The 23,820-nt window shown below is 39.4% G+C and overlaps 1 protein-coding gene across 1 annotated transcript in view; it reads right to left on the bottom strand.

The window, feature by feature from the left end:
• Nucleotides 1-23,820, bottom strand: part of sema5a (sema domain, seven thrombospondin repeats (type 1 and type 1-like), transmembrane domain (TM) and short cytoplasmic domain, (semaphorin) 5A) — a 788,567-nt gene that overhangs the window by 279,424 nt on the left and 485,323 nt on the right. Inside the window, exons 7-8 of the mRNA XM_039754371.1 lie at nt 16,296-16,509; nt 1,018-1,303 (exon numbers count right to left, since the gene is read on the bottom strand). Coding sequence (XP_039610305.1) covers nt 1,018-1,303; nt 16,296-16,509 — 500 coding nt within the window. The remainder of the gene's footprint in view (nt 1-1,017; nt 1,304-16,295; nt 16,510-23,820) is intronic.

Raw genomic sequence — 23,820 nt, 5'->3', positions numbered from 1 at the left:
CACATGAAAGAGGCTAGGGAATCACAAGTGATCAGTGCCTACACTGTACAGGAACTCATTGGTTCCTGAACACGAAGTTCCTACAGAGGGAAAGAGCCTAATGGGAAACTTCATTTTTTTAAAAGATTTGGCAAAATATCTAAAATCCTGTTTGCACATTGTCATTCTTGGCTTATTGAATGTCGCTTGATGTGGAGAAGAAATTAATTTAAATGATTTTACCAGAAGGCTGCGACATATCAAATTGTGTAAAAAAAGTCAATTTATTTTTCGAATTGCCTTGGGCATTGAAATCTCTATATTCCAAAACCTGGCAGACACTGCAGAACTCAGAAATGTTCCAACTCAAAGCACTATCACATTGGCCAATAAGACAATAAAACACGGTGTGATCTTACGCTTGGGAGGTTTGCACAGTGATGGTCGACAGCTGCTCCTGTTTCTTTTTTAACTCTATTTTGTATGTAAATATTAAGTAGCAAAAAGATTTTGGTAAGAGGTTGGTTGAGCAGATGTGAAGAACAAGTATTTTCAGTTTTGGAGCACATGAAAGACAGCCAACAGCTGCAGGAGTATTTACTGAATGGAATATGCAACATTAGTCATTAAACCAGTTCATAGATCTGCTCAGAAAATTAAATAACTAAATTAAATGTTTCTGTGGCTCATATCATAAAATTGGATGGGTTTCTGTTGGAGTTCAATTAGAATCGTGCATCCAACACTTGTAAAAATACACACTTAAAACTCGCTGATCAATGTTGCTAGACACATTGTCACTCTGGGAGTATTAGACATTGGAACGAGGCATTCTTAGGAAACTAAAGACTATAAAAAATGAAGATTTTAATAATTCTGCTCATTTTTGCCAGCATTGAGAATGTGCAAGCATAGATAAAGTACAGGAAACTGGAGACGATTATTTAATTATTGAATGAGTGTGTAATTAGAGAAGTAACAATACTTTGAACACATTAGATTTATTAATCCACTGTAAAACAGACTTAGGTAACTTACACATTTGTGGTGAAGATGCCATAAATCAGGTCAAGTTCCGGTAAGAAGAAAGTGTCCTGTAACTCATTATAGTAGAAAGGAATTTCACCAGGCCTGGAGCAATTGAGGCGAGCTTTCATGAAGGTTGTCCAGGTGTCTTCTAAGAGGAACCTGCCTCCAATGTCATTTTTGCACACGCGAGAGGCCCTGGAGAAGATTGTTTTTCCACAGTCATGCTCCACTGCGATCTCTCGAAAAAAGAAGTATGTGAAGTTTCCGATGTCATAAGATGAGACAAAATTTGGTTCTAAAGAAAAGAAGAAAACATTGTTGGTTCTGCTTATTAATTATCTTAACATATTTCTATTTACACAACATTATTCAACAATCTGTGCTTTCTATGAAACTCTCATGTTTAATCTAATATTATGAATATAAGGATGCTGCACTGAGCTTTGGGTTTAAGGAGGCAAATGCTGACCTTCATCATCTTATGCAGTCATATGAAAAGGTTTGGGAACCCCTCTCAGCCTGTATAATAATTTACTCTGCTTTCAACAAAAAAAGGTAACAGTGGTATGTCTTTCATTTCCAAGCAACATCTGACACCACTTGGACAGAGGCAGTGATGCAGTAAGAATTATGTTTCTGGACTTCTCTAGTGCCTTCAACACCATCCAACCTCTGCTCCTTAGGGACAAGCTGGCAGAGATGGGAGTAGATTCATACCTGGTGGCATAGATTGTGAACTATCTAACTATCAGACAGACCTCAGTATGTACGTCTTGGGAACACTGCTATCATGGGTTGCATCAGGAGTGGGCAGGAGGAGGGTATAGGAACCTAATCAAGGACTTTGTTAAATGGTGTGACTCAAACCACCTACAACTGAACACCAGCAAAACCAAGGAGCTGGTGGTGGATTTTAGAAGGGCCAGGCCCCTCATGGACACTATGATCATCAGTGGTGACTGTGTGCAGAGAGTGCAGACCTATAAATACCTGGGAGTGCAGCTGGATGATAAACTGGATTGGACTGCCAATACTGATGTTCTGTGCAAGAGAGTACAGAGCCAAAGATACTTCTTTAGAAGGCTGGCGTCCTTCAGCATCTGCAATAAGATGCTTCAGGTGCTCTATCAGATGGTTGTGGCAAGCGCCCTCTTCTACGTGGTGGTGTGCTGGGGAGGCAGCATAAAAAAGAGGGAAGCCTCACGCCTGGACAAATTGGTGAGGAAGTCAGGCTCTATTGTAGGCATGGAGCTGGACAGTTTGACATCTGTGGCAGAGCAACGGGCGCAGAGCAGGCTCCTGTCAATCATGGAGAATCCACTGCATCCACTGAACAGGATCCAACAAGACAATGACCCAAAACACAGTTCGAAATCTACAAAGGCATTCATGCAGAGGGAGAAGTACAATGTTCTTGAGGATTAATAAAGTATCTATCTATCTATCTATCTATCTATCTATCTATCTATCTATCTATCTATCTATCTATCTATCTATCTATCTATCTATCTATCTATCTATCTATCTATCTATCTATCAGTACTGGGGTGTTTTCCGAACAAAGATTTTTAGTGAAGCAGTATTTAGTTGTACGAAATGAAATCAAATGTGAAAAACTGGCTGTGCAAAAATTTGGGTCCACTTGTAATTGTGCTGATTTGAATGCATGTAACTGTTCAATGCTGATTACTTGTAACACCAAATTGTTTGGATTAGCTCGTTACACCTTGAACTTCATAGACATGTGTGTCCAATCATGAGAAAAGGTATTTAAGGTGGTCAATTGCAAGTTGTGCTTTCCTTTGACTCTCCTCTGAAGAGTGACAGACAGCATGGGATCCTCAAAGCAACTCTCAAAAGATCTGAAAACAAAGATTGTTCAGTCTTGTGGTTTAGGGGAAGGCTACAAAAAACTATCTTGGAGGTTTAAACTGTCAGTTTCAACTGTAAGGAATGTAATCAGGAAATGGAAGGCCACAGGCACAGTTGCTGTTAAACCCATCAGGTCTGGCAGTCCAAGAAAAATACAAGAGCGGCATATGCACAGGGTTGTGAGAATGGTTACAGACAACCCACAGATCACCTCCAAAGACCTGCAAGAACATCTTGCTGCAGATGGTGTATGTGTACATCGTTCTACAATTCAGCGCAATTTGCACAAAGACCATCTGTGTGGCAGGGAGAAAGAAGCCCTTTCTGCACTCATGCCACAAACAGAGTCGCTGTTTGTATGCAAATGCTCATTTAGACAAGCCAGATTCTTTTTGGACCAAAGTGCTTTGGACTGATGAGACAAAAATTGAGTTATTTGGTCATAACAAAAAGCGCTTTGTATGGCAGAAGAAGAACACCGCATTCCAAGAAAAACACCTGCTACCTACTACCAAATTTGGTTGAAGTTCCATCATGCTTTGGGGCTGTGTGGCTGTGTTCAGGGACTGGGGCCCTTGTTAAAGTTGAGGGTCGGATGAATTCAATCCATTATCAACAAATTCTTCAGGATAATGTTCAAGCATCAGTCACAAAGTTGAAGTTATGCAGAGGTTGGATATTCAAACAAGACAATGACCCAAAACATAGTTCAAAATCTACAAAGGCATTCATGCAGAGGGAGAAGTACAATGTTCTGGAATGGCCGTCACAGTCCCCTGACTTGAATATCATCGAAAATCTATGGGATGATTTGAAGCAGGCTGTCCATGCTCGGCAGCCATCACATTTAACTGAACTGGAGAGATTTTGTATGATGAATGGTCAAAAATACCTCCATGCAGAATCCAGACACTCATCAAAGGCTATAGGTGGTGTCTACAGGCTGGTATATTTGCAAAAGGTGGCTCAACTAAGTATTGATGTCATATCTCTATTAGGGTCCCCAAATCTATGCACCTGTCTAAATTTTGTTATGATGCATACTGAATATTTTCTGTTAATCCAATAAACTTAATGTCACTGCTGTAATACTACTGTTTCCATAAGGTATGTCATATATTAAAAGGAAGTTGCTACTTTGAAAGCTCAGCCAATGATAAACAAAAATCCAAAGAATTAAGAGGGGTTCCCAAACTTTTTCATATGACTGTACTTCATCATAGGTCACACTTATCCACACACCCATACTCACTCTTGTGGCCAGCTCTGATTCATCAGTTAATCGAACCATCATGTCTTTGGATTATGTGAGAAAAACCAGAGTGTCTGAGGTAGCCACATGCAGACATAGAGAGGTGTCACATCAATGATTGGCTCCTGTTTCATTCTGTTATGATTTGGACCAGTTTGGTCTTTTTTTTTTTTTTTTTGCTTCAGGGGAATTCTTCCTGCTGCTTTGAGGCTTCTTGGGTCTGTAAATATTGATGTGTTCTATTCACAGCGTAACTATGAACCAGTAAAAATTCTTTTATCATTTCATTGCAAGTGCATGTCATCAAAATTTGGTGATTCATTGAAATACTGTGACTGTGGTGCTTGGATGTACTGCACTTCTAGGAGGCTCCTTACCAATGGCACTATGTGCCACATCATGAATACTTCACTTTATAACACCATGTCGCATTTAGAGTAGTATCCAAGATTCTGGATTCAATTATCAAACAACTTTAATGTTAGACCCTGGGGGAAAACACCTTTTTGATTTTTGATTCACAGGAATTACCATTTTAGTTTCTGTAACACTCTTTTGTCTAGACTTCAGTGGATTTACGCCTTCGGATTTATGTACAAATCGGGACGGGATTTTTATTGCACATCACCTTCAGATTATTGCAAAGATTTGATCTGAAATCATAGTTTTACACTTTGGTTTTAGTTACAGCTTCTCTAATTTAAAGTTTACAACATAAGAAAACTTCAGTATGTGTACTTATAATATTGAAAGTTATTTGGTTTTTGACTCAGAACAATCCTGCTCTTGACTCCATTAACAGTTTTACAACTAGTTTTGGTGATAACATGTCGTTCTATTTTTGACTAGTAGCAATTCACCTTTCAACTTCATTGAAGTTTTCGCTTTCAGGAATTATGATGGTATGTCTTTTTAACTGACTTCTGGCACTTCTCCTTTTGGTTATGTCCACAGTTTTGTGTTTTCTTTTTGACAATGTTGTTCTGACTTTTGTTATCAACCCTTGGTACAATTTCACAAGCAATGTGTATCTACTGAACAAGCTACTTAACCTCTGCGGGTTAATGACTTTCGTTTTGTTATCAGGTGGGCATTGTTTATGGCAGAGCAGCAGACTACCCTGAATAAACTGAATGGCACAGCACATGCCTGTAGCCCATATTGAAAAAATTAATTTGAATTTGGATGGTTGGATGAGTGCACCTCTCATTATTTGGTCCTGAAATGTACTGCAGTGGAAAGGGAAGTGTGATCTACTTTCCTTTATTGGTTTGTACCATGACCTTTATTGCAGAAAAAAAAAATAATTTGAGGAATTGTAATTACAAATACAAATAAGACCTGCCAGCAATGAAAGAGGCCTGCTGCATAATCAGCAGTTTTAAATTTCTCCATTCCTACCTGGACTTAATTATCTGCCTCTTTCCTGTGTCCTTCCTACAGTACTCAGGAGATCAGGTGTGATTTTATTCTATCTAAAATACCCTAGAATAAATATCTAAAGCTCCATAATAAATTTCCCCCTTCAGCTGCTAAAAGATGAAGATTACCACCTTGTCCCACTGGATCCTTATTCATGCTCTTATTCATATTCACCTCACTTTGCCTTCACATTATTGCTGTCTTCTATTATGTACCCAATGGCAAATACTGTATAAAGGCACAATCAAAAAATAAATCCAGCTCAAACTTGATGAAAATGGAATAATCCCCTTCTTGTCCACAAAAGCCTCCTGACACCCAGATGTTCAGCACTTGGCCTCATATCTTTGAGCTTATGTATTATTTCTATCGTAATCTCCACTTCCAGCCCAGTTTCAGTTTCTATGTTGATTAAAATAATAAAATTCAAATTCTAAAGTCTGTGTGTGTGTATCCAGTCTCTCCAAGCAGTCCGATTGGTCAGTTTGGCAAGTGAGAGCGTGACACACACAAGGAGGCCCACTGAGAGTCACCTTGAAATGACAGAATCTGAGAAATAGGTTTTATGGGAATGTGCTCGGTAAAGGCAGCTCCGGACAAGAAAGGTTCAGATGCAAAAGGATACCAAGGAAGGTACATGTAGGGTAAGAGATATCAAATATTATAAAATATATTATATTACTTATCTTTGACAGGAAATATGGCTGGTAACGATAGTATCTTTGTACAGACAAACAAAACCCTTTGTCTGAAGGATTCAAATACCAAAATTTAAAAACTTAAGAAAAATGAATTGTAGACTGTAATTGATGCAGTTCCTCGTGGTATCTTGGTTAGCATTCTGAAATGGCTTGGTTAACTTTGCTGAAATCCTTCATGAAAAGGTCAGGCACATAAAGAGAAGTGAGGCTTGAGTGTCAAGGCAGTACTCGGTCACATTTCACAGGCGTACATGCACTTGATGAGGGTGGACCTCAAACAGACTCTCCCCATAATTAGCAGTTTTGAGTTTGGCTGAATCTTGCTGAATTCATGCCAGCCTCATTAAAAGTAAAAATATTTCTCACTCCAACAACACAGTTATTTAACCATGGCATTTAATAAATACAAAAAAGTTAAAATCTCACTTTAATTAAAGATTCTTATTTACGATGTAGATCATTAACTCCAGATCATTCATCCATTCTAGTCCCATTATAGAGTTACAGGAAGATGGCACTGCCTCATAACTAGCTACTAAATTTTTCTCAGAAAAATAGCACAAAGATGTGTACAGCCATGGCCAAAAGTTTTGAGAATGGCACAAGTATTGGTTTTCACAAAGTTTGCTGCTTAAGTGTTTTTAGATCTTTTTCTCAGATGTTTCCGTGGTATACTGAAGTATAATTACAAGCATTTTGTAAGTTTCAAAGGCTTTTATTAACAATTACATTAAGTTTATGCGCATAGTCAATATTTGCAATGTTGGCGTTTCTCTGTCAAGACCTCTGACATGCTGTCAATCAACTTCTGGACCCCAGTCCTGACTGATGGCAGCCCATTCCTGCATAAACAATGCTTGGAGTTTGTCAGAATTTGCGGGTTTTTGTTTGTCCACCTGCCTCTTGAGGTTTGACCACAAGTTCTCAATGGGATTAAGGTCTGAGGAGTTTCCTGGCCATGGTCCCGAAATGATGACGTTTTCTTCCCCGAGCCACTTAGTTATCACTATTGCCTTATGGGCCGGTGCTCCATCATGCTTGAAAAGGCTTTGTTCTTCACCAAATTGTTCTTGGATGATTGGGAGAAGTTGCTCTCGGAGTGTCATTCTCAAAACCTTTGGCCACGATTGTACTACTAGAAACATGCTTACTATTGGCACTTTCCATTTAAAAAAGGGCATGAATAATTCTTAAAATATTCAGCATAATTACTCATTGCCTTTCTGTCAGCTCAAACCAGTCTGGACATTCTCCTCTGACATCTCTAATCAACAAGGTGTTTCAGTTCACAGATCTTCTGATCACTGGATGCCACACCATTCTCAGTGGTCCAGCAGTTACAGAAACACTCAAACCAGCCTGTCTGGAACCAACAATCATGCCATATTCAAACTCACTGAGATGACAGCATTGCCTCTTTCCCATGTTTGACGTGAGCATTAACAGAGGATCTTAAACTGTTTCTGCGTGATGTTATTCATTGTGCTGTTGCCACGTGTTTGGCTGATTATATAATTGTACGGGCATGCAGGTGCACAGTTGCTACTAATGATTTGCTCAGTGAGTGTATATGCAGGGGTTTAGATATGTTTATGTATGGCACAGTAAAGCCCATGAGAAATCACATGTAGTCTGCCTGGTCCTTATAAATAGATCTGAGATCCAGGATTTCCAAAAACACTTGGGCCATTGAAGAAAGATGGAGGAGGTCTGCCTCAGGAGTTTCCTAGGCCATTCCTGACCCCAGTTGTGATTCACTTAGCTCCCCCTTTTCAGCATTACAACATTAAGTGAGGATTCAGGAGGAAGGAAAGGCGTTCAACTGGTAGGAGGAAAAGGGTGCCAGAGCTCAGACATACAAAAGATGAAAAGAAGGGTACGGTAGACACTCAGCCTATAGTCACGGGACTTATTGTTTAGTTACTTTCAAAGGAGTGTTAGGTGTTTATTATTTTTGCCTATTAATTTAACACTTTGTTTCCTGCTTATTTATAATACCTCAAGTGTGCTGCTTGCATCAGTGTGGGACTGGCAACTGAAGGTCGACCTAGGGAGCCAACTAAAATTTCCAAGCAACATCACAGATTTGGTCTTGTGGTCTGAGTCAACAAAGCAAGAGGTCCTGCTAGAATTAACTTCCCTGGGAATAGGAGATGGAAGAGGCCTTTGAGAGGAAGAAAGGCTGGTGGATGAGTGTCAGAGTTGTGGATGGAGGGCCTGATGTGAGCCCATTGAAGTGGGCTGTAGAGGTTTAGCAGGCCAGTCTCTATACTGGGCTCTGTAGAGGTTTAGCAGGCCAGTCTCTATACTGGGCTCTCAAGATCATGGGAATTACAGGGCTGCACAACAGGAAGGCCATCAAGAACATCATGGAAGCTGCACAGAAGGCTTCATGATGAATTTTGGATTAAGAGAGGGGATTTGTGGAGCATGCAGGCTACCTGAACATAAGCTATAAATCCATCCACTGTGGTTGCGTTGCCCAGGGGAAGGTGAATGATGTTCAAAAGCCCAAAAACACCCAATGACCGCAGCAGTGTTGTGCAGGAACTAGTTCAAAAGAGTGTGTTCATTGAACAAGCTCATTTTTCTAAGAAGGTTGAACTTAAAGTAATGTACTGTATTTGAAAGTGACAACTTGAACGTGAGCTAGTTCAGGTTTATGTGACATTCTTGATCTGGTCTAGGTCCAGATTAAATGTTTTGCCTTACCCTGTAATGTAGGGGTGGAGCCAAATCCAAAAACGGTATTCAGATAAGCACAAATAGTGGATTTTTATGAATATTTATTTCGTATACATTTTTTGCCATTTATTTGTATTTGGAAAAAATAACATAAAATCAAAAAGGCAATGTCTGTGTCTGCCTGCTTGTACTTATACTGCAACCCCGCTGACACGAGCATGCGGTGAAGCTCCGGTTTTGCTTTTAGGAAAACGTTGTACTTCACAAGGCCACTTTATATTTTTCCCTGTTGGACATATTTGACACGAATTTTGACTGGCAGCGTCATAGATTAGTTCACCTAAACAATGGTTCCACAGTCAATATTTGTGTTGCAGAGTTGGAAATAGAGAGTTAATTATATGGATACTTGCATCTATTTGATTTCTTTCTTGACTGAGAGGATATTAGCATATATGGTTATACGTGTTTGTTGCTGGGTATAACTCAACAAAGTGTATTTAAATTAAAACGTCTTCATGATTATTGTATTTTATTCAAGAACACTGTAATAGCCTAATATAAGGCATGCAAAATTTGAAAAAAGTAAACTCATGGGTCATTTATTCTCACACCTTAAAAAAATACAAAATGAACTGAATATAAAATAGTTAAAAATTGAAATGGTGAACTTTGAATGAGAATTTATTCATTTTAATCTGTGTGAACTGAACTTTGAGCTAGTTCTTGTGAGGTGTGAACTTGCACAAGGTTCCCAGGTAACTTCACTGATGGTGAGTCCAGGCTGTACCAGAAAGTGTGTGGAAATTCATTTGTATTATGAGGTTTCTGAACTCTTTTTGGAACCCCCACACTGAAGCGTGCCTGTCGCGTCTGTGGAGGACTGCTTGTCTGTTGCTGAGGCAACCACATGTTCACAACGCAGCATCAGAGTGCTGCGGAAACAACTATGAGCCTATTGAGATATCACACTATACGTGCTTGTCGCCGATGGCTGATGCAAGAGAAATTATAAATGCAGGGAATAGTATAACTTGGCCACTGAACTGGCCCCAACTATGCTCATTTGTTGTGTCTGTGTAATGGAGCATGGTAGCTCCCACTGCAATAAATAATTCTGCTGTTCCTGTTTCAAGTTGGTAAAACTGGTTTTGCTAAAGCACTGAGACTCAGCCTCGTGTTTTAGGTTGCAGGACGACTCTCGCATCACAGTATTATTCATTTCTTTAATGTATCATGTAAATGTTTCTGTAAATTTTCGACATCAATAGTTTTAATCTGTGGTTGTGGTTGGCTCACAAGTGCCCCTTTCTGAACACTCCATATTCATAACTCATCTCAAAGACTCTTTACATGGCCCTGTGGGAGAAGGGTTAAACTGGTAGCATTCAAATTATAAAAATAATAAAAGAAAAAGATGTAAACAATTGTTCTCTGGCTGTGTACTTGTACAAAGAAGGCATCTTGGGATGGAGTTAATTATAGAAAGACTCTGTGCCAAAAAAAAGGACAGAGTGTGTGTTTCACAAACAGGCATCTCCCGAGAACTTACATCTCTGTCTTTGATTTACTGACCGAAGCATCACTATTTCTGAGCCCGTTGCTTTATTCTAAACGAACTGTAGAAACTGGCCAAAACAGCAATATAATTATTTTCTATCGTGAGGTCTCTTGGGTATTTTTTCCCCTTCTCAGAATGAAAGGTGGGTATATTAATAAGGTAATGCTCGCACAAGGTTATTGCCTGAATTTGTCCTAAGTCGAGCTTAACAAATAGCTTTTCAAGCAGCTATGAACCAAAGGGGTGCAGGTGGCAGTGCAATCTGTGCCAGAATTAACATATTTATTACAACATGGCCCCCTCCTCCCGGGGCACTCACTGCTTCTTTTATAGGAAAGGTATTCTCTTAATATCGCTACCGTGCTTTTACCATTAGGGCCTTAATTTATATGCATTTACTGTACTTGACAGTTGCCCTTGCCCTCCATTGAAGTCAATACACAGAAATGTATTACATTATATATTTCTGTCTGAAGTACAGTTTGCAGGGTTAGAGTGGGTGCAGTGGCTGTATGATGAAGAATTCAGATTCTATTTATCTCGTGATAATAAGCACAGCTTGCACATGCGTTGGCTCACAACACCGTTACCTTGAAATGGAATACAAGAATATCAAAGGGGTGCTTTTAGTTTGTGTGGCGCTGATCACAAATTAGTCCACATTTTAGTGTTTACCCCCCTGCTTGCTGGATATAGTGGGCAAAATGTGATGAATTACTCTCAAGTACTAAGACATGCTTTTGTAGTGAATCTGCACCCCTTTGTCTTTGTGTTAACTTGTCTGCAGCAGCATTACCTCGACCTTGAAAACATTCGGTCCATCATTATCTTCAGTCTGCCAGATGTTGGAGGTAACGTTTGATAGCAAAGATTGACCTCGTGCTACACTTCTGATTGAAACTCGAGGTTCCCCGTGGCTTCTGTGCATTAACCTTTCTTGGGCCGCACGACTGAACAGAGCCTCAGGCACACACACAATCCTTTTCATTGACTCAAATCCTGCCTCTTCACGATTTTAAGCAGGGAAAATCTCCAACATCTGTCTGCTCTTTGAGCAGGAAAAAGTGTACCGTGAATTGTGAAAATGATCAATTGACCTTCTAAAGATATCTTCATAGAATGATTTACTTTATTTAATACACCAAAAGAACTTGATGGGCTGAGTGGATTACTTTTATTTGTAAAGTACTCTTATTTTCTTGATCTGAATAATGACAGATTGGGCTATTCTCTTCAGTATTTCTATGAATTTTTATTAAGAGCCTTTGGACCATTCTCCATTTTGACTAACGTGAAATAGGCTGAGTTTTCTAGTTTGGCATATGGTTGGGGAGTCGCCCTGGTCTGCATGGGGACCACGGGACCAGAGCATTGAAGCTCAACCCTTTTGGGGCCCGTGGCCAATGTCAGGGGTGCCCGGAGGATCGTGGAACCTTGGAATGCAGCACTTCCACCACACCAGGAAGTGCCACTGTAAGATAATTACGGACCACCTGGAGAACATACTGGGCATGATAAAAGGGACTGCCTCACTCCATTGGATGAGCCGGAGTCGGGAGGAAGGAGGGGTAAAGGTGGCAGAAAGAGAAGAAGTGTGAAGAAAGAAGGGACTGAGTTTGGGCTGATTAGAGCATTGTGAGGTGTTGTGAATAAGAGAAGGCAATAAACGTGTGTACTTTGGACATTTGGTGTCATATATGCTGTGTACAGGGGGCTGCATTACCACACTAGAAACAAACAAGTGCAGAGTTTTGCCCAACTGGTGTCTTTTTTCTCCCTCACTTTAATGTCCAACTTCACCTCTTAGAGTAAATCAACCTTTTCTGATTCGATTAAACAATTCTCAAAAACTGACCCATTATTAGTCTCATTTTTTGTTTTATTAAAGTGACAGAACCAGACTATATCCAAAAACTTGGAAAGTCATGTCATGTCATTTTCTAACCCACTTAATATACAGATCAGGGTCATGAAGGTGCTGGAGCCTATCCCAGCAAGCATAGAGTGCAAGGCAGGAACAAACACTGAAGAGGGTGCCAGTCCATCGCAGAACAAACACACACATGGGACAATGTAGTGTCACCAATTCAGCTAACCTGGATGTCTTTGGACTGTGGAAGGAAACCAGTGCACCTGGAGGAAACCCACATAGTCATAAGGAGAACATGCAACTCCATGCAGGGAGGACCCAGGATGCAAACCCTGGTCTCCTTACTGCAAGGCAGCAGCTCCTCCATGCAGACCCTAACTCGCTAAGTTCATCATCAAAATTCAAGCTGATGTTATTATTTCAAATGAGCACACAACCTGCTAAACATTTCCTGAGCTAAACTATTGTGCCTTTAACTTATTCTCTTTGCTGGCTCGTTTGAAAAAGAAAGTTGTCTTTACCTTAACTACTTTGATCAGGCACAGATAGTACATAGCAGATGCACGAGAACAAAAACTCACATCTAATGCAATGCTGCAGAAGACATTTCAAAGGCACAAACCAATGATTCCCAATAAAGTAATTCAAATATTAAACCCAAATGGATAACATATTAAATTAATAATTGCAAAGTATTCAAATATATGCTGAAAATGCAATAAAATAGCACTTCAATGACATCTGGTTGTGACACACTCAGAAAAGATAGCTGGAATTCACCTACCTTCTTGGAAAAAGACCAGACCTAACTTAAAATACTTCTTAACTGCAACTCACTCCCCCCTACACTCTGCAGCCGTCTACAAGCAGATCAGCATACTACACTATTAATAAACCAGACAACAAAAAGAACAAAAACCAGCAATGCAAAAACTTTCAGATAAAGGAGCACTGGAATCACCATATAGAAGGGTCCTTTAATCTGATTGGCCAGTCCAGCACTGACTCAGCTGTAGGTTGGCCAATAGGGGAAAGCGGCTTGCTGGCCAAGATTTCCAGGACTCTCACTGTGTAATGCTGGTATGACTCCTTTTGTACAATATGGAAGAGGTTCTAAAGTTAACTGATGGAAAGATTAAGTTGTTTTTCATTTATGACAATTATTTTCTATTTTGTTTTTGATGTATTAGTCAAATCTGTATCCTCATATGTGCTAGTTCTGTATTTAGTGAGTAGTGTAATCTATTCTTGCATTTTGCCTTGAGAGTTGTTGCTGTGCTCTGCACCTACGCTAAATGAGGCGCGCTATGTGAGAACAAAGTCATTCACACTGTTGTATTGTATGTCTGAGGTAGCCATGATAGATTAACCGTCTAACTCTGTGAAGAGGACTACTTATATTCTGTTTTTTGTGTTGTATTTCCCCATTTTTCACATCCATTGCATGTCCAGCCAAACTCTGGAAAGGGGTCTTTGTCTGACTTGCCTTTCCCAAGAATTCTTCCATTTTTTTTTTCCTACAAGTTTTTTTCTTGTCTTCTTAGGGAGTCAAAACTGGGGCGCTATCAAAAAAACACAGCCTGTTAAAACCCATAGAGGCATTCCTTTTTGTTGATGTTGTGCGTATGACCTGAAGGACTAATTTATTTTACCGTCTTATTAAAAATTACGAGCAGTGCCAGAAAGTAATGCCGTGGTTTTTCCCTGCTTCCTCCCAAAAATTATTTTACTATGTTTTGCATTTTGCAATTGTGATATTACGGAAGCCGAGAGAGTACATGCAATAGCGTTATTTTTTTAAATTGTCTCCTTGAGATAGCAGACTAATTTTATTGAGATCTATAGAAAACGAACTTTGTTTTCTTGAGATAACAGAATAATTTTATCAAAATGTCGAGAAAACAAAAATTTGTTTTCTTGAGATAACGGAATATTTTTATCGAGATCTCGAGAAAACAAAACTTAACCTTTGCTCCTGGAATCTGGCTCGCTTAGATTGCGACGCCTATACAGGTTAAGCCTTGCTAACCGTCTTCTTAAATGACGGACACAAATGTTATTATTTTCTAAATTAAGGCATAAACATATTTCAGCTTGCGTCAGCCCTTGATTGAACAAAAATGTGATGCACTGATCAATACAGTTCTGCTCTTCTGCCATTTCAAACAGGACGTGGCTTCAATAAGCTAACCATTAAACGTTAGATACAATTATTTCATAATGTCGAGAAAACAAGATCTTTTGTTTTATCGAGATCTCAATAATAGTATTCCGTTATCTTGAAAAAACAAAGTTCGTTTTCTCAAGATCTCAATAAAAATAGTCCATTATCTTGAGGAAGCAATTTTAAAAATTAACGATATTGCAGGTCCCCTCTTGGCTTCTGTATGATATGGGCATGGAGAAGTCATTTTTGGGGCTACTTCAGGAAATTGTATGTGAACCGGAACTTCCACTGTTTTCTCATCACAAGCTATTCTGTTTCTTTATAAGTAAAAAATGCATTAATTGACAGGAATAAAACTTCAGCATAACAACCAGTGCACTAAAAGAAGATACTAAACACAAAAATGACAAAAAACATTCAGAAATCTAAATGTAATGAAGGAAAAATGGTTAAAACACTTGATAATTGAAAGCAAATCTTTCTCACCTCACTATTGATTTTTTTGATGATTTATTGAAGGCTATTTAAGCACCGCTTGTTGGACATTGATTGTTTACCTTAATTAATGCTTGAATTGTACTAGTTGTTTGTGTCCTTACTGGTCCATGCCCATCTTGTTGAGGACTATCGATGTCCCGGGCACTGAGTGGGCAGCTGGGGCATCACACACTGACACCAGTTAGAAAAAATAGCCTATCAGTTTGAACAACTAAGCAAAATGTATTTGAATCCTGAACTACATATAATATGGGCCAGATTGAACATTTAACTGTGACACGGCTGCAGGTAGAAAAAGAAAATGTCTTCCAAGCCATAGGAAATGTGCATACATAGTTGGTCTATCTTTGTTTTATTTTGGATGCATTTTTTTTCCGCACCACACTTGAGCCTGTTAAACAAACCTTTCAGCTTGAGGACAGGAGAGCTTGTTGCAGTTATGGTACAGCACATTCCCGGTCACTTAGTTTTGCACATAATTTGGATTCAACTCTGCAGCAGGCAGACTTGAAAAATGCTAATCCACTAGTTGCGGTTGCTCTCGCTGCACCATTTGTACTGGAGTTTGCTGTTAGCAAGGCCATGATGTACTTGCAAATTGAAGCCCGTTATTGAGCTTAGTGCCGCATCACTTAATCTGTCCTCCTCAATTTATAAATCTGTCATCAGCATTGTTGTCTGCCTTACAATTTTTCACACAATTGAAAGCTCCCAAATATAGAAGGCTGTGAAAAAATTACCACTTCAACAAGAGGCAGTTCCAAACCCAAGTACTAACTGAATTTTAGCATCTAAAGTTAGAACATAAAAATAAATGAGAAATAGTGCTGCTTAAACTTCTAAAACATATTACACTTCCTGCCTGTGCCTATCAATAAAATAAATGGAAAGCCTGGCCTCAGCAACTGTACAGGATAAAATACTACTCTAATAAAGAGCCTAAAGCATGACCTTCTCCTCTCGCAGAGTTCAACGTCATGCTTATCCAATATTGGGGTAGAATTGTCAGGTAATAACAACCGCAGTGTTCGTTCCCTGTATCAGAGTCTTAGCAGAGAGCCTAAAACCCCTAAGGCTCATTTCGCAAAATCGACCTTTCAGGAGAAAAAAACAGAATTTGATCCATGACCTGCTAAAATGGAATTAAGGCAACGAGCCAAGACCCTGAACATGCTTCATGTTTTGTTTCCAGTCCAGTACATTTTGCAGTCCCATCTAACATGATTTATTAGGAGATGAAATCTAAAGCTTTTGCTCACCATTGAGCCACTTGGAGTTGTATTGTGCAGTCCGAAGAGGAGGAAGCCCACCAAGACTTCGGTAGATGGCAGGGTCTCTCCCTGGGAAATCCATGGCGGTTGCTGCATAAAGCTCTCCGTTAGACGTGATCAAGGCAGTGGAGTTATGCTGGGGGTTGTAGGGACATCGAGCCATCCCACTTATCTGATCGTGGATTTCTGTCAAATTTGTCAACTAGAAAACCAAAAGAAAAAAAAAAGAAAATACAAAACATGTTATTTGTTGTTAATTATTAATAATTATAGCTCCAACAATGTGATGGGTGACCACAAATTGGAGTGCCGTCACTTAATGTGGGTGCATTCATGAGGGTGACCTGTGATGAAACATTTTACCATTCATATGCCCACTGCTCCCAATATGCACTAAATTTCCCTTTATACCAGTGACAGAAGTGTAGGTCTAGATGATGGATTCCTGATTAAACTGACTATAAATGGTGTCCCATTATAATATTACAAGACATCCATCCATTTTGTACTGCTTATCCGGGTCGAGGTTGTGGGGGCAGCAGTCTAAGCAAAGATGCCCAGACATCCCATTTCCTCACCACATCCTTTAAACTACAATACTAAGATGTTTCCAGACCAGCCTTCAGATATAATCTCTCTCTCTAGAGTGATCTAAGTCTGCCCCAATGTCTCCTCTGTGGTGGATATGCCCAAAGCCCTCTTCAGGAACGTGTCCAAATGGCATCCTAATGAGATGCATGAACCACCTCAAACTCCGTTTGATTCGGAGGAGCAGCAGCCCTCCATTGAGCTCCTCCTAAATGTCAGTGCACCTCACTATTTCTCAAAACTGAGCCCAGACACCTGACAAAGGAAGCTCATTTCGGCCACATTATTTGCAATCTGCTTCTTTTAGCCACTACCCAAAGCTTGTGAACGTAGGTGAGGGTATGAACAAAGATTTTCCGGCTAATCGAGAACTTTGCCTTTAGCCTCAGCTGACTCTTCACAATGACTGACTGGTACAATATTTGCATAACAGCTGACTTTGACCCGGCTGTCGATCCTTAATCTCCTCTGCTTAACATAGCATTTCCTCTCCAACATTGAGAATGATGATTTCAAACATGCTTGTGCTGATCCTCATCCCAACAACTTTACACTTAGCCACAAACCATCCCAGTGCACACCTGAGGTCACCACCTGAATAAGCTAAAAGGGCCACATATTCTGCAAAAAGCAGAAATGTGATCCTTCGGTCAACAACCAATACAAACCTTACTCAGCTGGGTAAGCCACAGAGTGGAAGGGAAGGAGGATACAACTGCACATCGCTTTATCTCTCCCAGGGCACTAGATGGAAACACCCTGGGTTGTGGCTTTGCAATGTATTCCCAGAGGGCATCATGGGATTTGGAGTTTGTTGGCTCAGCCCTGTTGAGTTCCATGAGTGTCACCAGAGGGTGCTGTGGGGACTGTGGGGTTCCAGCCTTACCTGGAAGTGCTTGGTAACACTGGAAGTACTTCCAGGGATAATACAAAATGAGCTGCGTTCCATAGCTCAAGGAGCAAGAGTCAGGAAGAAAGAGGACAATGTTCATGTGGAGGAGTGGAGGCAGTGATGGAAAGAGAGAGAAGACAAACAGAAGAAAAGCATTGCTGTGTGCTTGTGCTTTTGTCTATATTGGGGTTGTAGCATGGGAAACGCTTACCTAAGAAGAGTTTCCCACAATATTAATTCTTTGTGCTTTTACAATGATGTCCAAGCCTGTGTGGGTAGAGTGTTTGGGGAGTAGGAGCGCCCCCTGGTTGCCACACACATCACTCTGACTAACCTGTTTAGACCAGTTTCTTGGAGCTGGAGACTGTCACAGTAGTATCAGGACCAGGGTGGAAACCAAGCTTAGAAATAATGAAGTCCACTGCAGGGTTCCATCATACACAAACACACAAGTTAGAGTAATGAATTGACCTAACATGCATGACTTTTGGAATATGGGAAGAAAATTGTAATACCTGAATACATGTGAAGAACATACAAACTCCATTCAGACAATGATCTGGTACAAGACTAAATGCACATTGTGGAGGATGAATCGATATTAACCACTGCACCAGTGTGGACCTCAGGACAACCATGGTTGCAGTAAATTTACAGAATATTATTAGTAGAACCTTAGGAAAAATATATTCAACTTAATTTATTTGCTTTTAATGTACTTGATATTGTGGTAGATGGGGGGCGCTCTCGCTCCCTTGAACCCCTGTCCACAACTCCAGACACCAGGTAAAAGTCCACAATTCAACTTTATTCTTCAGCCACAGTGTACAAAACACCCATTCCTCCACAATACACATACAAATCACTAATAATCACAATAATACAATCCTCTAGCTCCCAGACGCGTTGCCACCCTTCCACCCATCTCAGCTCGCCGTCTGGGAGCTCCCACAGTCCTTTTATATCTCCTGACCCGGAAGTGTTCCCAATCCCCAGTCCATGTGATTTTCAATCACTTCCGGGTCAGGTAAAAGCTCTTCTCTTCAACCCGGAAGCCCGTCGCTCTTCCTATGACGAACTTCCGGGTCATAGGGCACGAAGAAGTCCTCGGTCCTCCCTGCAGCTCCCTCTTGTGGCCCCCATGGCATCCAGCAGGTCTGTGCATAAAAACCACATTGTCCATGATGCCCTGCTGGTCTTCTGGGGACCTCCATGCTGCAAGGAGGGCTTCACCTGGCGGCTTGGGGGTATTGGCCGGGATAAACGGCTGGCCATCTTCCACAATATTTATAGTATATTGCCATCTTTGATACTCATATAATCTGATTAGCTTGGTATAGTTGACAGCACAGTGCCGGCATGTTCAATAACGCCACCTAAGGCAAGGCATTTTTGCCCTATCATTACTATGTCTGAGTGGATACACTTATTCCACATAAAATATGCATTTCAATACAAGGTTTATAATACAATACTTCCACTTCCATACAGTGCATCCTTAGGACAACAAGAAAAATAATAAATAAGGTTCTTTTTGGAAAAAAATGTAAAAAAAAAAATATACATATATATTAAAGGATTAGCTGTAAACCAATTAAACACATGAAATAGCTATTAACCAACAGAAATGTATATATTCTTCACTTCTTCTGTTGGACTGAAAAATTTATTTTTATGCAGTTTTGCGATGGCAAAATTGAATGTGAAATGAAACTAATCTGTTTCACTCATCCGATGCACTTCTCTAACTACTGCGGCACTTTCAAACTCTGTCCCGCAAGCTAAAAAGTGCCTGCCCTTCTCCTTAGACAAGCAAACTTGAGAGACATTTAACAGATGTTGCACCTGCGACTAACACCTTAATAACATTCCAGAAATTAGGATATTTTTTACAAAATATCAATTTATACTAAACCTTATTTGTCTCTAGAGGAAATTTGGATTTTTAAAGAAGACAGACAGATAGATAGATAGATAGATAGATAGATAGATAGATAGATAGATAGATAGATAGATAGATAGATACTGTAGATAGTAATAATGTTGGTATAAAGGAGCACCCGCCACGTCAGTCCAGCACACCACAGAATAGAAACCCACACTGGCCATCACAGAGTTATATTAGATGTGAAGGATGTCACTTTCCACATTAAAGTAGCACAGTCTGCTAAGGAAAAAGAGCATCCTCTGCCCTTTTTTTGGAGAAACATTCAGAATTTACACACCCAAGATGGAAACTGGACCAGGGTTTGCACCCCATGATAAAGTCACCTCACTACTACATGACAGTTATTAATATGTTCTTAATTGTTCGATTAATTGCTGTTGTGCCATGCTGCTCATCACATATGACTGCCTCTAAAAAGACTTGTAAGAAGTAAGCTGTCTTATAAACACATTAACAAGATTGAACAAGGAAGAAAACAGGAGCCTGGCCTGTTCCTGTTTCCTAAGCAGGTAAGAGGTTACCATTTATTGATAACACATTACATTTCAACACAGTAGGAGGAAGTAAATAAAAGTACACTAATGGGCATATTTTTTTTTTCAGCTCCTGTGTGACCAGGAGTTTTAAATTAGAAACTGCTTCTTATTTTACAGCAAATCAACAAGAAATCTTTAAATGACAGAAAACTGGGTCATTTCTTTTTGTTACATTAATGCAATTATTCATATAGGTTTTAAATGCAAATTTACATCTAATAAGTCAATATGTTGTGTTGAGTAAAAGTTAAGCAGCTACATCTGTTATTACTTGGAATTTTCCTTATTTTTGTGTATGAAATCCACCACCTTTTTTGACTTCTTGGACTTTTTTTTTTTTTTTTTATAATCCTGTTCGTAACCACTGGCACCCCACATGCTTACCTTTGAAATTTGTCATTTTTAATTCTTTTGGGGGGCTAGGACAAGTGGTAAAGAATCAAATAACACAAATGTATTCATATTTATGGCCATCAAATCAAAATAACATAAAACAACACTGCACAAGGCTAGGTTTCAGATCCTTATTTTTTCAAAGTTTCCTGAAAAGGTGGTAGTAAACTTTGACCCCTTGTAACTCTTTCCATTTTAAATATAGATGAAGACACTACTGAATTTTTCATTTCAGCTACCTTCTAAAAGCAATAAAAATGTAATAAAAAAAAACTTAATTGAGCAATTTAACACATAATATAAAAAACAGTATAACATTACATTATCAAACCTGCATAATTCAGTTTAGCGTCATGGAGGGCAGGAGATTATCTTGTTAAAACTGGGCACAAGATCTGAAAAAGATCAAACTCCCAGGTCGGCGAACAAAGAGGAGAGTTGTTCTGCAAAACAAAAGTTCACTAAAGCACTGAAATCTACAAATGATAAACACAAGACATGGCTGCAGAGGGATTTTTCTAACAATAACAGTTCTGCACTCCATGCAAAGACCTGCCAGTTTCAAACAGAATTCCATGGTGTTTCCTTCTCATACCTTGTCTAATCAGATTCTTGAGTTGTAATATCACTTTGACCATTAACATTTAGCGTTTCTTATTTCTCCTCACTTTGCTACAATCCCAGTTCTTCTTAACCCTAACCCAATCCAAGAGGATGTACATCGACACTTCAAGAAGCTGAATGTGGAGTAGAAAAATGGCCCTGATGGTGTATCATCTAGAATTCTGAAATTCTGTGTTGTATTTGCGAAGATATTCTGTCTGTAATCATTTAGACCCCCAGCGGGCTTTAAAGCTTTAATCATTGTCCCAGTTCTGAAGAAGGACTGGTTTGGGGAACTTAATGATTATAGGCCAGGTGCTCTGACATCAGTAATTATGAATACGTTTGAGTGTTTGATGCTGTCTCAGTCCTTTACTGATCTCCACCTTATCTCCTAAAGGTTTGCGATTGGAGGAAAACATTCAAATGAAGATGTGATCAACTGGTGTTTCCATCACATTCTGAAACATCTCGATTCTACTAATACCTACTGTATGTTACAATCTTATTTGTGGCTTTCAGTGTTGTGTTTAACACCATAGTCTTGAATTGCTTCATATCAAGGTAATTAGCCTAACAGTATCCCCTGGTATTTGGCAGTGGAACAAAGCAGTGTGTAAGACTGGAATTCCATCATGTTGATCGTACAGTATATGTATCAGCACAGGAGTTCTCCAGTATGTGTTCTTTCATCCGTCATGTTTTCATTTAACACTAGTCATACCTCCTTCAACAAGTGTGAAATATGCTGACAATTGTGAGTCTCATCACTAATGATAATGAGATATTCTACTGAAGGGAGGAGGACCACCAAGCTGAATGGTATGATTGTAATAATATAAAATTGAACACCCTTGTGACCCAGCAAGTGGTGATTGATTTCCACAGGCAAACTCCAGACTGCCTGCTCCTGGTGGAAATACCATATATACTCACGTATAAGTCTGGTCTTGAAACCCGAAAAATTGATCATGAAATCAGAACCCAACTTATACACCCATTCAAAAATATATCACTTAAATTTGTTTTTTTTTTACATCTTCTTGCTTCCTCCAATGTCACACCAGTTTCTCAGACGCATCAAATTTTGTTGCAGCAGTGCAGTTACCAATTGCTTTTGGCACTTCATCGACTTTTAATTTAAAACCAGCTTCATATTTTCTTCTGATCGAACACTCCATCGTATATAAGGGATGCTCTTACGATAACGGTGTATGAGGGTGTGAGACACATAAAACAGTGCAAACGTCTCTTAGGAATAGTTCGGGTATTACTGTGTGTTCACGTAGGCACAATACATAAAAAAAGGCAGTATGCCCTGTGGTTACTCTCTCAGGTGGGCGTTAGCACATCGTAATATCTTGAACCAATAGTGTGAGTTTTCCGCATTCGACTTATATGAATGACATTATAAAATACTGGAAATTAGTCTGTAAAATCAAGCCCTGACTTATATGCGGGAGAACTTAAACGCGAGTATTAAAAACACCTTAACTAATACAATGTTCAAAACAAGCCTGCTTTTTTGGAGGCCTCTTCCCAATTTCATCACATTTGATACTCCACCTTATAACAAGACTACAGGTATCCCTTTCTAATGTGTTTATCTATTAATTAAATAGAAATGATCCCATCCCATATTTTCTACACCTCTTTTACAGAAATCAGGAGTGACAACCAGTTCATTATGAGAGGGAGAATGAAATGGCAGCTAAGTCACAAAGAAGCTTTTGTTAACCCTTACAACATCATCAAGTGCTGACTCAATGCTGTGAGTTTTCCGCATCCACTTATACTGTATACGATAAACTTTAGAAAATACCGGAAATTATACAGTAAAATCAAGCCCCGACTTATCCGCGGGAGAGCTTAAGCGTGAGTACCTGTATATATGGTATATGCATAGGCTTTGTCCATGATGGGGGCACCTAGGTTTTTGGGGACTACCATTACCAAACAAGAATATTAGCTCCATCATAGGGAAAGCACAGAAGAGACTATTCTTCTTATACCATCTTAGAAATCTCAACATTTTTCAAACAATGCTAATGAAATTTTATTCGGCCATCATCGAGAGTGGTTTGACTTTTTATAACACTGCCTGCTTCCATTCCATCTGGGGATGGGTCTTGCCTTGTGCCCTCGTAGTCAGGAAAAGTCCCATTTTTTCAAGACCATGTAATGTGAAATGCTTGCTGAAAAATGGAAATAAATGAGAGATGTATTTATATTTAATGCAACTGGACTCCTCCTAACTAAAAGTAAGGGCAATTTAAATCATATGTTTTATAATAAGCTGATAGGAATATTATCATTAAATATCACTTCACTGCCTTGCATTCTTTGCTGTTCAAACAAAAAGGTAAGAGCTGTTTAGTTTATAGCATAATAAAAATACCACTTGGCAAGACAATATCAACAAGATGAGACAGTAGCTCTTCTGCTGTCATTATAACTCAGCAGTCTTAATAGATTTACAGCATAGAGTACAACCTGGTTCCAGGTTAGTAAATTTATCTGAATTCATCTCACGTTAAAGAATGTGAGTCCTCC

Source organism: Polypterus senegalus, chromosome 5 (assembly GCF_016835505.1).
Source record: "Polypterus senegalus isolate Bchr_013 chromosome 5, ASM1683550v1, whole genome shotgun sequence".
Taxonomy (NCBI): Eukaryota; Metazoa; Chordata; class Cladistia; order Polypteriformes; family Polypteridae; genus Polypterus; species Polypterus senegalus.
The sequence above is the reverse complement of the archived record's forward strand: the minus strand, read 5'-3'. Positions and strand labels throughout refer to the sequence as shown.